The sequence below is a fragment of the Myotis yumanensis genome, unplaced genomic scaffold (assembly GCF_028538775.1).
Source record: "Myotis yumanensis isolate MYYU_CA2020_CCGP unplaced genomic scaffold, mMyoYum1.0.hap1 SCAF_6, whole genome shotgun sequence".
Taxonomy (NCBI): Eukaryota; Metazoa; Chordata; class Mammalia; order Chiroptera; family Vespertilionidae; genus Myotis; species Myotis yumanensis.
In genome coordinates, this window is record NW_027223757.1 from 77281018 (window position 1) to 77296900 (window position 15883).

The window sequence follows — 15883 nt, forward strand, 5'->3', positions numbered from 1 at the left end:
CTTTCAGTCTGCAGGCTGACGCTCTATCCACTGAGCCAAACTGGCTAGGGCTGGAAGGGTTGTTTTTTAAAGATGAGGCAAGTGAGAACCAGTGAACGCAGGGGCAATACTCCAAATGATCTGCTTTAAGTGGCAGAGCAATCTGTGGCCCTGACTCTGGGCCCACTGCTCCTTCTGCCACGATGCTCTCTTATACTTGATAATTCCAGAAACAAATACGTTTTATAGGATTGGCAGGGACGATATTTAACAATCTAGGGCAGGAAGGGTTTTTCAGAGACCATCTACTTCCCTTCTCTGACCTGTGGCAGTATTGTAACTCCAGGCTGCATTTCTACCTCTCTTTCCCCTCTAGTCTCCATTGCTACTTCCCTATCCAGTAGTTTATATATTTAATTTCACTTGCTTCTGCAATTTGAGAATGTATTTTGACTAAGGAGCTTCATATTTTAATTGTATTTATCTCTTGAGAATAATTAATTTTGTCTGTCTGTATGGCTGTATATCCCATATGAAAATGCTGTGTTTGTCACAGGAGGACTCTGGGCCACCGTCCGAGGCTCCGGTTTGGAAGATGTCAGCCTCGTTTTATTTGGATCTCAGTCTTGTGCCATCAATGTCACCAGAAGCAATTCACGGAGAATTCAATGCCAAGTTCCACCCAGAGTAAGTGGAAATTTTTGGCGTCTTCTTCTTTCTGTGTGGGTGACCTTTTCATCATGAGAGAATGCTTATGTTGTTTATATTGCCTGTTCTGCTATGAAGTGGGAAGCTGACTCCACCAATGGAGTCTTTTTCTTTATTTTTATTTTTTTGAGTCTTTTTCTTTAAAAGAAGACAAAGAAGGAAGTCCCATGCTTAATAAGTATTAGTGCCACAATAAAAATAAGTTTATCTAGTGAACATTCTGGGTGTTGTTTTTTAAAACTTATATATCTTGTAGTCTCAATTCTATCTTAAGCAAACAACAAAAAACTTAGTTTGCTCCAGCAATTTTGTTTTCTGGGCTAGATGTGAATGGTAGAATTTAGACACTTCTAGGCTATTTTGTTCCTATAAGACCGTGATGGCGAACCTTTTGAGCTCGGTGTGTCAGCATTTTGAAAAACCCTAACTTAACTCGGGTGCCGTGTCACATATAGAAATTTTTTGATATTTGCAACCATAGTAAAACAAAGATTTATATTTTTGATATTTATTTTATATATTTAAATGCCATTTAACAAAGAAAAATCAACCAAAAAAATGAGTTCGCGTATCACCTCTGACACGCGTGTCATAGGTTCGCCATCACTGCTATAAGACATCTTCTTAGTTATTTCCTACTGCTTCCTTTTTTCCTTAAAAACAAGTTCCTTAGCTGTCCCCTTCCTGCCCCTTCAGTTAGTTCTCTCTCATAACCGTATTAAGAGCTTTGAGTCTGGGTCCTTCCCTGCTGCTTTTAGTGAGCGTCATGCTCACAGTTGAGGCTGAACTTCCTATTCAGAGTTGACTTCAGTGTCATCAACATTCCTAGCACATCCATGACCCCAAAAGATGACTGTGTTCTGAACAAATAAAGACCTCTAAAAGAGAGGGTTCAAAATAATCTTTGATCTCTGGTCCACATTTTTATCTTATTCAGTTACTCAAATATTATGAAATGTTAGCTTTTATGTCTAAACTGAATGCAGTTCCAATACATGGTTGTATTATAATTTGTTTAACTATTCCTTATTAGTGGACATTAAGCTAATTTCCAAAATTTTCTATTTTAAACAACAGAGCTTTCATCATCCCATTAACTATAGTTTTGGCCATATTTACTTTTCTCAGGATATATAGCATCCAGTTGTCTGAAATTCCTTTTTAATTTATACTCTTACTATCACTGTATAAGTGTTTGATTTCTGGTGTTTGACCAACACTGGATTATCACTTTAATATATATTTACATTTTAATGGCTAAATTTTATACTGTTTGGATTTCTTTCACTAAGGAGAATAAACACTAAAAAACCCCACAACCCTTTTAATTTTGATCAAAGTAACACATGCAAAATTTAAAAAGAAAATAGTAAAACAATCATGCTCTCCTACCATCTCTCACCCTTCTTCAAGTCCCCCCTTTCTGAAACAACCACTTTTAATTCTTTTGAATATAGTTATAATACCATTATTTTTAAATCAATAATCCATGCTTACATTATTATAACTATTTAAATGAAGCTGTTAGGATCAGAAAAAATTTTTTTTTCTTATATAGTTAATTTTTTTTTCCCTTAGAGTTTTTTAGACATCTTCCTTGTAATAAAAATCCTTTATTTTAAGGAAAATATTCCATCATATCAGTTACTTTTTCTTTGAAGCTCTCTGTTTTTCTACTTCAAACAGATTTGATGTTGTTTAGATTTATTCTATAAATATTATCCTAGCACTTTTCTTTCTTTTTTTAAAAAAAATATATCTTTATTGATTTTAGAGAGTAAGGGAGAGGAAGAGATAGAAGCATCAGTGATGAGAGAGAATCATTGATCAGCTGCCTCCCGCATGCCCTGCACTAGGGATTGAGCTTGCAACCCAAGCATGTACTCTTGACCAGAATCGAACTCGGGACCCTTCAGCCCACAGTCTGATGCTCTATCCACTGATCCATACCGGCTAGGCCTCTAGCACTTTTCTTGATTGCTCTCCTGTGTAGAGTCATTTCTTGGAGTACATATCTTTCTCTTTTTTGGCTATTGTTTATTCAATGAGGTCATAGCCTTAAGAAACATCCTAAGAAAGAATATGTCAGAGGGAAGTTTTCTGAGTACTTACATGTGTAAAAATATTCTCACATTTGATGGATAGTTTAGCTAGGTATGGGTGTTTATTTGAAATTGCCATTTTCTTGCAGATCAAATTTGTGTGTTAATTGAAAATAATTATTATTTATTCTTTAATTAGTTGGATGCTTCACGTGTCCATTATAAGCACTTGTCACTGTGTGCAAGTGCGTGAGAGACTTGAAAACAGCAAATATACTCTTTAAAAATAATTTTCATGAAATAACTTTTTAAATTAATTCTATAAGAACTTCTCTCAAGTCAGTCTTATTTAAAGAAGTTTAATTTTAAAAATTGTTTTTTCAGGGGAAAGATGGATCCATTGTGAATGTGACGGTGATCAGAGGGGACCATTCTGTAGTTCTTTCCATGGCATTTACATATGTTCCTTCTTTAAATCCAGTGATCATGTCTCTGAGCAGAAACAAAAGTAACATAGCAGGTAAAATACATGATATGGAAGAATCTTTTATTATTAGGTCTTTAATCCCATAAAAAGGAAAACAATGGCTTATACATTTTATTGAGCTTTGTTTAGTCTTACAAGAGGCCCGATGCACAAAATTCGTGCAAGGGTAGGCCTTCGCAGCCCTGGCTGCCTAGGCCCTCACAGCCCTGGCCTCGTCTGGAAGGTCATCCAGACGGTCATTCTGCTGTTTGGCTGTTCGGTCGATTTGCATATTTTGCTTTTATTGTTATAGGCTCAGGGCCCAGTGGATGAATTTGTGCACCTTGAAAGGAACTGTGGGCCGCGAGGCTACGGTAGACACAGGGGCAAGTCTCGGCCCATCCTCCACACCCTCACCTGGCCCCTCCTGCCGCGGCCCCCAGCCCCCTGTCTGCTGGCAGTGGCGCTGGGCCCGCTTGCACCTGCTGTTGGCACAGAGCGATTGGGGCTGGTGCCAGCAGCGGGTATGAGTGGGGCTGGCGCCGTCAGCGGTGTGAGCGGTGGCTGCTGCCCCAATTGCCCCTCAGGAGCAGGGGGAGGTGGAGAAGCCTTCAGTGGTGATCAGGGTCGGCAGCCACCGCTTGCACCTGCTGATGGCGCTGAGTGATTGGGACCGGTGCTGAGCCCCAGCAGCAGGTGCAAGCAGGGCCGGCACCAGCAGCAGGTGTGAGTGTTGGGCAGGACCGCGCCGGGTGGGACCGCGGTGCGTGGGAGCAAAGAATTTTAAGTAACCACCAGAAGCTCGCCCCAATGACAGTGACTGGTGCCCCACCTTGGTCGGGTGCCCCTGCTCACCTGCTCCACCATCCCACCGTGGCCAATGCCTGCCATGTTTCACACATACCCCCTGCTGGTCAGTGCATGTCATAGCAACTGGTTGTTTAGTTGTTCCGCCATTCAGTCTATTTGCATATTAGGTTTTTATTATATAGGATATTTGGTATGGAAGTTACTTTTCTGAAAACTAGGAGACTGGTATTCTAATTTTAGTCATCATTGAATAAATCTCCTTATATATATTTTCATTCTGTAAAATTATGAACATTTCCAATATGATAATGACATGGGAATTTAGAAGTGACAATTCAATAAATATTTATTGAGCACCTACTATGTGTCGATAGCACAGACATATAGCAGATTTTACTTACTGTCACTAATTTACACAAGTATTAGCCTCCATTTATCAGAAAGGAAACAAAGGAACAAAAAGAATAAGTAACTTGTCTAAGATGTCATCTTTAGTAAGTAAAAGAGCTGGGATTTGAACCAAGCTGTCTGGTTGCAGATTCCAAGCAGTTAGCCACTTATATAATTTACTATAAAATACTGTTTTGGGTGTCATATTCTATTATAGCAGTTATTTGATATGATTAAAGAATAGGGTATTCTGATTAGCCAAGAATTCTTGTTCATTGATACATACTATATATAAAAAGAATGAATTCTTTAGCACACAACAATAAAAAGCAATTTCATCTTTCTTTGGTAATTCAGATGACAGGATAGAAATATAATAATTTATTATCATGTCAGACCATATAGATTTGGGAAAGTACAGGTAACACACCTTTCTGGTTAATGGAATGCCAGATACTAGAAGGTTTATGGCAGCCATATATGTGTATTATAAAAGACCATCAAATATACCCCTGCTCCCCTAAAAAATGCCTGAAATCAATTTTTTTCTGGTACTATTTTCATTTTCCATTGCTCAAGAGTTCATAAATAAAGGGAAGTGTCCTTTAGCTCTCAATATTATTCAGCTCAGATAGTGCAGAAGAAGAATTTGCTGCCTCAGGCCACCAAAGTGCGTAAAATTCTTTAGTGGTATAGATTCTTCCCAAGGAAGTAGAAAAGGGAGGAGGGAGCTTTGTGTTCTATTCAGATTTCAGTGATTTTGGCTTTTAATAAAATTTCCTACCTATAATGAAAAGAATAAATACATTGCATCAGTGCCTGAAAGGCATCTAGGATTAGCTTGACAATTGACCAGGAGCCCAAGGAGTTCTTGTTATTGATATATACAACATGATGTGTTCTTTGCAGAATTTGCACTTGCATTCAAATCTTTCTACAGGCAGTAAAAGGAACATGCTATAAAATCCACAAAGAGTGGTAATCTGTTGGGAAGGTCTCTTTGAAAGTTGGAGTGTGACATATCTTCATCCAGGAGATGATTATGTTGATGGTGACATTGAAGCCAAGATGAAATCAAAGAAAGAGAGGAAGAGGGGTGGGAATGGGGCCAGATAATTTGATATAGAGGACCACTAGGGTAGATTTTTAGTCAGTCAGCTCTAGATATGAATGAATCCCAGTTCAACCATTCCATGGGCAAGATATTTAACTTCCTTTACCTTTAGTTCTGTTAATTGTTAGGTGGGAATAATTCTTTCAAAGTTACTATAAAGTTGGAGTAAATTAGGTAAAAGTCCCTAGTCCAGGAGCTGACATGGAGTAGTACTCAAATGCTTTGTTAAAGAGAATGCCATCATTCTGCCAGATATTGTGTTATATTCATGAGCCAAAGATGACCTCTGCATATTGGCCCTATGTTGTTTACTTTTTCACAGCAGGTTGGGAGCCATTAGTTCAAGACTGACAATGTCAAACCCAAATTTTTACATACCCAGTTATTTTCAGAACTTAGAGGCCCAGCACAAGATCTCTTGAGGAGGCGCCCCGCCTCCCCCTGTGTGAGGAGGCACCCTGGGGGCTGCTGGGGGAGTCAGGCCAGACCCGCGCCTGACTTCTGCCCCAGGCCTTCCCAGGCCCGGCCTGTGTCCTCTCCTGGCCGCTGGAGCCACAGCACCGTCTTGGGCAGGCCCCCCTGTGTCTGTCCGCTCCGGGCCTCACCTGCGTGCTCAACCTCCTCCTGTTTGGTCGTGACCCGTTATGACATCCTGGCCTAATTTGCATAATATATATATACTAGTAGCCCTGTGCACGAATCCGTGCACCAGTAGCTCTCTGTGGGGCCTGGCTGCTCTGTGCCTGCTGCCCACAGGCTCTCAGGGGCCCAGAGGCCCATCCGCAGCGGGGCACAGAATGCTTGCCTCATTGCTGGGCGATGGGGCAAGCATCCTCTATCCCGCCCCCCCACCCCCGCCTGCTCCGTGCCTGCTCTCAGCAGCTGCCCCCCCACCCCGGGACTGGGGGACTCTGGCGGGGCTGAGAGGACTGGGCGCCGCCATCTTGTGGCTATGGGCACTGCCATCTTTGTGACAGAGTGATGGTTAATTTGCATATTACCCTTTTATTAGATAGGATATATATATATATATATATATATATATATATATATATATATATTACCCCAAAGTAGTTTTTTAGCTTTTTAGAGCCAGCCTACTTCACTCTATAAAACTACACACAACATCTGTTAGATGTAGATACGATAAACCTGGGAGCTATAAAGAACTCTAAACCACTGATGCCCTTAGGAGCTCTTTGACCCAAAGACTTCCCACCACGCTGCTGAGTGACATCATGTAGACACGTAAGCCCCTTTCTGATCACCCTTTCCCCCAGGACTTCCCTTGCTGTCCTCCCCTTCTGGCTGGTGGTCCCTTATTATTGCCTCTGAGGTTTCTGCATTTATGTGATCCTGTCAAAGCACCACCCATATAAAACTCATTTTTCTGTGCTCTGCCACCTTGTGGTCATGTCTTTTTTCTTTCTCAACCCTGAAATTTCTTGAACTCACTATATTGAGGCTTCAGACTTCACAGTACAAACAAGGCTGGGAAGACATGAAGAAGTAAAGAGGATGTGGATGAAGTTAACCGAGGGCTTTTGAAGACTGTACTACACCAGAGGCTTTCCTGGGACATATAACTTAATCCTTACAACAGACAACATGGGGTGGGCTCTGTTACTATCTTAATGATGAAACATCCAAGTCTTTGAGAGCCTGAAGTGAGTCACACAGGCAGTTAAATGGAAGAGCAAGGCTTTAAATACTCAACAAGCCACAACCCCTCCTCTTTGCCATTTCTCTTTCAAGTAAATGTCCTCCTCTAATTGGCTGTGGTGTCCTACAGATGCCAGCCCTGTAGCAGTTCTCAAACATCAGCAGCTCAAGGAGCTTAAGAGATGCTTTCTTTAGCTCTAGCTGTGTCTCTATGGACACACCAAGATGCGGGAAAGGCATATTTATGTATTTTCCCTCCTGCCACTGTATGCTTGATTTCTAGCTTTTGTTAAGACTCCAGTTGTCTGAGGAGTGGGTTTCCCCTCCCCTGTCTTTTTAACTGATCTTATAAATTGGAATAATAGCTTTAATCATATTCTTTCTTTGCATAGAAAACTGTGGAGGCCTCTACTGTCCAATGGATTAAGTAGAGAACCCTCAGGATAGGCTTTATCTTCAGCCTAAAACCACTGTCAACTTGGCCTACCCTAGTAGAGTCCCCCCTAACTGTACGTACATGCGTCTGGTCTTCCAGAAAGTCACCCACATCCCGTTCCTTCTCTCACAGCCACTGGATAATGGAATGCGAAAGTGTTACAAAGACTTGTAGTAAACTTGTGAAGTTTTCAGAATTGAATTGTAAATCCCTTCTTGTTTACATTGGCCTCTTGGGATTTAGCTTTCAAATTGAATTTCAAGCACTCTCGCCCATGAGGCCTTTCTTGATACTTTGAACACTGACCTCACTTGAACAACCCACTGCTTAATTGTCACCTCTGGATGGTAGGTCATACACTGAGGCTCTTTTGGCACCTATTTTCCCATCTTTGGGGGCTTTTTGAGGGCAGGGTCTATGTGCAACTTATTTTTGTGCCCCTGTGACATGTTAATCTTGGTACACAATGATATTTGAAGTAAAAGGCATTGAATTAGTGTGTCCATAATATACAGAGCATTTCGGTAGAGTTGCTAATTAAACTAAATGCATCTAAATGTAAGAATACTGGGTTCAGGCCTTGACATTTCCATTAATTAAGCATGAAACCTTGGTTGCTGAACCTTAGTTTCCTCAAAAGCTAAATGCCAGTCCTACTAACAGCTCCATCTATCTCATCAGGATAGTGTGAGGATCAAATGGGATAACACACATGAAAATGCTCTGTGAACTGTAAGTACTGTACTCACATACAGCATTAGTATGAGGTCCAGGGCACACTAAAGATACAGCTTTAGACTTCTATCAGTGGAAAAGTGGAAGTTAAAAAAAAGGACATAGGGTACTATTTGTTGGTTATGAAGGCCATCCACCCGCCAAACTATTTCTCGATTTGCCTCTGCGTGAAGATAAATTAGTTTGCCTCTTGAGTACAATTGTCCTGACAACTTTGAGATTATACCTTTAGCTCTATAAAAGAATTGTTAGAAGTTTCATGAAAAAAAATTAGGTTGGCATTAAAACTCTTTAATTGTAGTATGATGCACAGGGCTGACCATGTATTGAATAATAAGAGACAATTTTAGAATTGAAGCGGTGGTTGAGGACACAGACCCACATCGCAGGGCCTAAGGAATGCTTTTCATACAGGAGGTGAGACCCTTTTCATCGGCGTGGCGCTGCCGGTGGACTGCTTGGATTTGCATGTGGAAGTCCACATCCAGGATTCCTTGGCTCGAGTTCATGTGGAGACTGCCCAGGGCCTGGAGGTGGTGCTGCCCCCGCTGCCAGCTGGCCTCCACCGAATCTCAGTCTCCATCAACGGGGTCAGCATTCGTGCACAAGGGTGAGGTCAACACTTGCCATTAATTTTAGGTCTGTTTGATGGTCTAGTGATTTAGTTGAGGAATTGTAGTTTTGAGTTAGGACTTTAATTTTTATTCTTCTGAAGTTGGGAAATAAACACATGAGAATCATAAAATTTGAAAAAATCTTAGAAACCCTACAGGAGAGTTCACTCTCAAGACCAATTCAGGGGAAACTTTTGGCTTACTAGTTTGGGAGCAGAGAACTTTCTGGAACTAAGATATCATGGCTCTTAGGAGGGGTGGGCATCTATATAGGAAGGAAGAAGATCCTCTGCTTTAATAAAGATGTGTATTTAACTAAGACCTTTAATAAGATTATGTCTTGGGCTTTGAATATATGGCTTATAATTATTACACAAGCCATATTCATATCCACTCTGCCCTGAAGTCCCTCTGCTCAGTATTTCTCCAGAAGTTCTGTCTCCTCATTCCAGGAAGTTAGCTAAACTGCATGGGACTGATGTCACCACATGATACTGGCCCAGGAAAATGTCCCACCAAACATCTTTTCCCTACCATTTCTTTACTTCACTGTTAGGCAATGTATTCACACTTGCTCTCTATCACTGCTCTCTTCTCTTCCAAATACATACACTGCTTCTGTCCTGCTCCTTCCTTTCTAAGTCCTTTTCTAAGCCTCTCAGTTATTTCATAGCAGTCTCCCATTTTCTTCTGTAGGGTGGATCTTCACATCCAGTACATCACAGAAGTTTACAGCATCGAGCCTTGCTGTGGGTCCCTCCTGGGTGAGTGGCTGTGACATGACTGGTACCATTTATCCAGAGTGTATAACTCACTGGATACTCAGATTTCATTCCTGAATTCATTAACCAGTGAGATTAGAAATGAGCAACAGGGAGAGGAGTTTTCCCTGTGCTCCAGGCACTGGGTGTGGTATACTATGAAGGCTGTGAAAACTCAGGACATCCTTATCTCAGCAAGCTCTGGAAATTGAAGAATTTTTATGAAAAGGAGATGTGCCTGGCTTTTCCTAATAGAAAGAGGATAAAATATCTAATGGGTAGCACGTCCTGAGTGGATATTAGACAAATAAGGCAATAGCTTCCTGCATTCACCCTTTAGATCCTGCACATATAAGGAGAAGAGGCATGAGGTTTGGTGTCTTCACTTTTATCTAGGGATGCAAATGAAAGTAGCCAGAAGTAGCCAGAAACACAAATCCCAACATGGGAGATATGAGGAAAGGCAAACAGAGAAACCTAGGAAATTATTTTCCCCCCAAAATGGAAAGCTATATGTGTGCATGTAAATAATCATTGTAATAATGTATGAAATAGCACATTATCCTTTTTGAGTATAGTAAAATCCTTTTAAAAGCTACTGGGCTACTAGTATACTACAGATTTGGTAATGATATGGGGTGTATTGCTCCAACTCCTATCCTGAAGATGGTTTGATTGTCCCTCAGCTGGAGTGCAAGATGAAGTCTATAAATATAGCAGTAAATTCACAAGAATGTTCAGTGGCTCTTGATATGTCACACACACACACACCATATAATATATGGAATACTGAAATATTATATAGGATAATATAGATGGTAAATAGAAGACTTCAAGATATTTGATTTTTCATTATTGTATAAGTTGAATATAAAGAATTCAACTTACACAATAAAGCATATACTTCACAAACCAACATATAGAATAATATGAAATAATGTCAAATGATAACTAAGGAATTTGGTTTTTCATTAATATATCAATTGTATCTAGGTTTATATAAAATATATATATACTCTCTCTACATAATATGATAATATAGACTAACATGTCAGATAATATAGCAGATGACAAGAACACTTTAAGAACTTTGATTTTTTTAGTAGTGTATAAGTTGATAGAAGTGGTGGCTTCTAGGATGGTATCAATATACTTGAAAATGCTGTCTTAAATATTAAAACATTCTTCCTTTATAACAGTTTATATTGTTTTACTGTGTGTGAATTTCAGCCCACCTGATTCCTGCAAAAATGAATTTAACATTGATGAATTCACAAATTTAACATTGATGGGGTGAGGTGGTATCATTGAGGTGTCACTAACACCCCACCCTCCAGTTAATCGCTCTGGGGCTTACGTGGGTGTTGTGAGTTCCTGGTTCCGAATATCAGCCTTAATATTTTGTTTTTGGTGTTCACGCTTTAGGTGGAACCATCCTCAGCATCGCAGGAGCAGGGTTCAGCAGGGACCCAGCTTTAATTTGGGTGCTTGTGGGCAATCGGTCCTGTGACATTGTGAACTTAACAGAGACAAACATCTGGTGTGAGACGCCCACCGTCCTGCCACCTGAGGCACACGTCCTCACTGTCCCAGCCCCCGTGGAGGTCTGGACTGGCAACAGGTCCTTCACCCAGGCACCTGGACCACACCTGGTGGGGAAGGGCTTCACCTTCACGTACGAGGTGGCAACAACGCCAGTGGTCACTGCCGTGCGAGGAGAATTCACAAACAGCAGCCTGAGCCTCTACGTGGAAGGAAATAACCTCTCCAACTCAGTGATGCTTCTGGGGGACTTGAACTGCGACCTAGAGACACAGTCTTTCGGGAGCAACGTGAGCCTGTCCGGGTGCTCCTTTCCTCTCCACGGTTTGGAGGCCGGTGTCTATCCCCTTCAAGTACGTCACAAGCAGATGGGCTTTGCTAACATGTCTGCGGTGCCCCAGCAATTTGTGGTGACACCGCAGATAATGGCCATCTCGCCAGCCAAGGGTTCTGCTTGTGGTGGGATGCTACTCACGGTGAGCGGGTTGGCTCTCAACTCCAGGAGGAAGTCGGTTCAGGTGGATCTTTCGGGTCCTGTTACTTGTACGACTTTGAGCTTGGGGGACCAGACGATCCTGTGCCAGGTTGACCTGCTGGGCGACTCCTTGCCTGGTGCTTCTTTCACCCTGAACGTCTCAGTCCTGGTCAATGGGCTCCCCAGCGAGTGCCAGGGTAATTGCACCCTTTCCTTGAGCGAAGAGACAACTCCTGTGGTGGATGCCTTGACCACTAACATCAGTGGGTCTCTGACTTCAGTGCTGATTAGAGGTCAGAGGTTAGGCACCACAGCCGATGAGCCAGTGGTGTATTTGGATGATCATCTTCCTTGTGTTGTAACCTTCTTTAATGCAAGCCACATCACATGCTGGATAAGTGACTTGAGCCCGGGACTCCACTACCTATCAGTTGTTCATTCAAGAAATGGGTATGCTTGTTCTGGTAACGTTTCCAGACACTTCTCTATTTTGCCTCAGGTGTGGGATTATTTCCCCAAGAATTTCAGCACACATGGCGGAGGCCTTTTGACCTTAGAGGGCACCACCCTAAGAGGGCAGAACAGCACGTTGGTCTACATTGGGCAGCGGGCCTGCCTGACGGTGACCATCAGCGCGGAGCTCATCCGGTGCATTGTTCCTGCAGGGAATGGCTCTGCTGTCCTGGACATAGAGGTAGATGGACGTTCATACAAGATGGGAGTCATTGATTATAGCAGCACCTTCACCCCGGAATTGCTCTCTGTTTCTCACACTGGTGACGTCTTAACCTTTGTGGTGGCCCGGATCTCAGGAGCTGAGAACGTTGACATTTTTATCGGGGTATCACCCTGTGTGGGTGTCTCTGGCAACTGCACGGTTCTCCAATGCATGGTCCCAGTCCTTGCTGCTGGGGAGTACCAAGTCAGAGGTTATGACCACATAAGAGGGTGGGCCTCATCCGTCCTGGTGTTCACATCGAGAGTTACTGTCACGGCAGTGACTGAGAACTTTGGTAAGCCAAGCAAATAAGACAGAATGCTTTCTTTATGTAAGTGGATTAATTGCTGCTCTAAGAGGTAGGAGACAACATCGATCTGAATGACAGAAGGAGAGAGAAGCCTGGTTGGCCTCTTACAGTCCCAGTTTCCTCCGAAAGCTGCATGTGTGAGGTTATATTTTTCATCCAAAAAATTGTGCCTATTCTCTAAGTGTGTGATTGTATTTTAATTGGATGCTTTTACACAATTGAATTTGTGTGTTAAATTAAATAATACCATTTATAAGAGCTCATAATTTGATCTTTTAAGTAGAACATAAATGCCTATGTGTCAATTTGAATTATTTTAAACTTATTAAATGTGATTAGTTTTTAGCATTTTATATATCTTACAGATGAATTAATACTCCACTAATAATAGGCCAACTGCCTACTATGATTGCATTGGTTGAACTTTTTTCTCCTTTTAGATTAACTGAAGTTTGCCTTGCCTTTTCTTCTAAGGATGGTTTTGGCTTCTGTTCACGTAAAGCCTTAATGCACTTGGGATAGCTCGAATTTGATTGGGCTGCAGAAAGTATAGAGGAAATTGTGGGAGCTGAAACTTTGATTGATGCAGTACTAGGCAAGTCTTTTCTTAGAACAAATTTGTCCGGCTTCAGCTGGGTGGGATGCTATGGGGATTGGGATTTTGATCCCTAGTATGTCAGCAACTTAGCTGGGCAATCTTCTAAGCTTCAGCTTCCTTATTTGATAAAGGGGTTTGGTTTGGATGCTCCCTGGTTCCCCTTCCTTCTCTCTAAGATTCCATGATTTTTATAGTGAGAAAGCAGAGGTATGAAAGGCATGATAAGCAAAGTGTTCTTGACTTTACCAGGTGGCTGTGTAAGTACCACTTAGACTTGCTATGAAGGCAGTAGAAACTCGAACTCTTTCTCAGCGTGGACGTGTCTGAGAGTCCTGGTGACATTTACCTCTTTTGCTTCTCAGACTGAAGCAAAATGTGTCTGTTAACAATTGTCATACTTTTACCCATTAGAGACAGGCACTGTCATACAGTGCTGTAGAAGTGTAAACCTGTGCAACATTATTTTGGAGAAAAACATGGGAATATCCATCAAAACTAAAAATTTATGTTTCCTTTGACCTAGAAATTCCACTTCTAAGAATTAGCAATAATTTTATTTAAATAAGTGTACTGTTCATTGCAGCACATGAATTATAGCAAGAGAGGATAAATAATGGAAATATCAATCAATAGGAAGATTGCTGAATAAATTATGGCATAATCATATAATGAAATTCTAAATAGCTATTAAAGGGATGAGTTAAGTCCTTATGTATAAACTTGGAAAAATGTCTGTGCTATTCCTTTATAAAACAGGTTGTATAAAAAATGTATAGAAAGATCCTTTGAATAAAAAATATGTATGCTTAGAAAATTTTGGAAGGATTCACAAGAAACTCTATACACAGTTACTTCTAATGAGTGAGATAGGTGATTAGGGAAACTTTTACTTTATTTTTTATACTTTTTTGTATAAAAACTTTAAGAACTATAAAGAAGCATTACTGCCCTAGCCGGTTTGGCTCAGTAGATAGTGCATCGGCTTATGGATGGAAGGTCCCAGGTTCGATTCCGATCAAGGGCATGTACCTTCGTTGCGGGCACATCCCCGGTGCGGGGTGTGCAGGAGGCGGCTAATCGATGTTTCTCTCATCGATGTTTCTAACTTTCTATCCCTCTCCCTTCCTCTCTGTAAAAAATCAATAAAATATATATATATATATATATATATTTTAAAAAAATATATTTTATTGATTTTTTACAGAGAGGAAGGGAGAGAGATAGAGAGTCAGAAACATCGATGAGAGAGAAACATCAATCAGTTGCCTCCTGCACATCTCCTGCTGGGGATGTGCCCACAACCAAGGTACATGCCCTTGACCAGAATCGAACCCGGGACCTTTCAGTCCGCAGGCCGATGCTCTATCCACTGAGCCAAACCGGTTTCGGCAGTAAAATATATTTTAAAAAAATTATTACATTTTTGTAGGTTGTTGACTATGTTTGGGGTCAGACCAACAAGGACTCTGGCTTAGTGAAAATAAACTGAGGGAGGCTGTCAGGGGCCCCAAGCCAGTTGTGTGGGTTTTGGGGGGTGTAAAAAGAGTGACGGGCAGCAAGGAAGTGTGAATTTGAATTGCGAGTTAAGTAAAGAAAGAGATCTGCCTCTATGATCGTGCATTTGTGCTTGTGTTTTGAAGGCTGCCTGGGTGGACGGCTTGTGCATGTGTTTGGAGCAGGATTTTCTCCAGGGAACATCTCAGCTGCCGTGTGTGGTACTCCCTGCAAAGTCCTGGCTAACGCTACAGTGTCTGCCTTCAGCTGCTTGGTTCTTCCCCTGGATGGTCAGTAAAATGCCGTATATGAGAATGATATTCTTTGGTTAGCCCCATTTTTGTGATTAACTCTGTGTGCACCTCTAATTTTTCTGTATTCCTGGGAAAAGAATTTTTCTACTTCCCATCTAAAATGGTAGCCAGGATCAAGGACCTTGTATTAAAATGGTTCATAGTAAGTTTTGTCATATTAATGGCAACAAAAATTGATCACCTATGTTCTCGATTGCAGTCATACGATGATGGAGAAAGTAATTTGGAGTTCTAAATATTGGTTTCAAAGACAGCCTTAAGTATCATGGAGAAAACAATCTCTTGGTCTCTGTCCGGGGTGGGGTTGTTAAAAACATCTGGTTATTCCAGGTACTAGAGAAGGGATCAGATCATCGAGCTATTTCTTGCATATTTGCCTAATGGCTGAGTTCTTGAATTCTTATTATAGGCAAAAGAGCCAACATTAACATCATCCTCTTATTCTGCAATGTTCAGGTAATTACTTGGGCCCTTACGCAGTAAAACATCATGATCTCTCACTGCTTTAAGCTTCTTAGGAAGGTGCAAAGCTTTGATAGTCCCATGATAGGGCTTTACAACACAGGGTATTTACCCACTGAGCTTTACAAAAAAAAAAAAAAAAAAGGCAAAGGGAAGAAATTGCCATTGTCACTACAGGAACAGCTTAGCCAGGTGATTATCTTATTTGTGTAATCATAGCTATTGTACCTATGACCTGAAAAGCCATTTTTAC

The 15883-nt window shown here is 41.3% G+C and overlaps 1 protein-coding gene across 1 annotated transcript in view; it reads left to right on the forward strand.

Moving 5' to 3' along the window:
• Positions 1–15883, forward strand: part of PKHD1 (PKHD1 ciliary IPT domain containing fibrocystin/polyductin) — a 414612-nt gene that overhangs the window by 60092 nt on the left and 338637 nt on the right. Inside the window, exons 28-33 of the mRNA XM_070418435.1 lie at positions 536–666; positions 3114–3249; positions 8757–8952; positions 9653–9720; positions 11143–12747; positions 15001–15144. Of these exons, the coding sequence (XP_070274536.1) occupies positions 536–666; positions 3114–3249; positions 8757–8952; positions 9653–9720; positions 11143–12747; positions 15001–15144 (2280 nt within the window). The remainder of the gene's footprint in view (positions 1–535; positions 667–3113; positions 3250–8756; positions 8953–9652; positions 9721–11142; positions 12748–15000; positions 15145–15883) is intronic.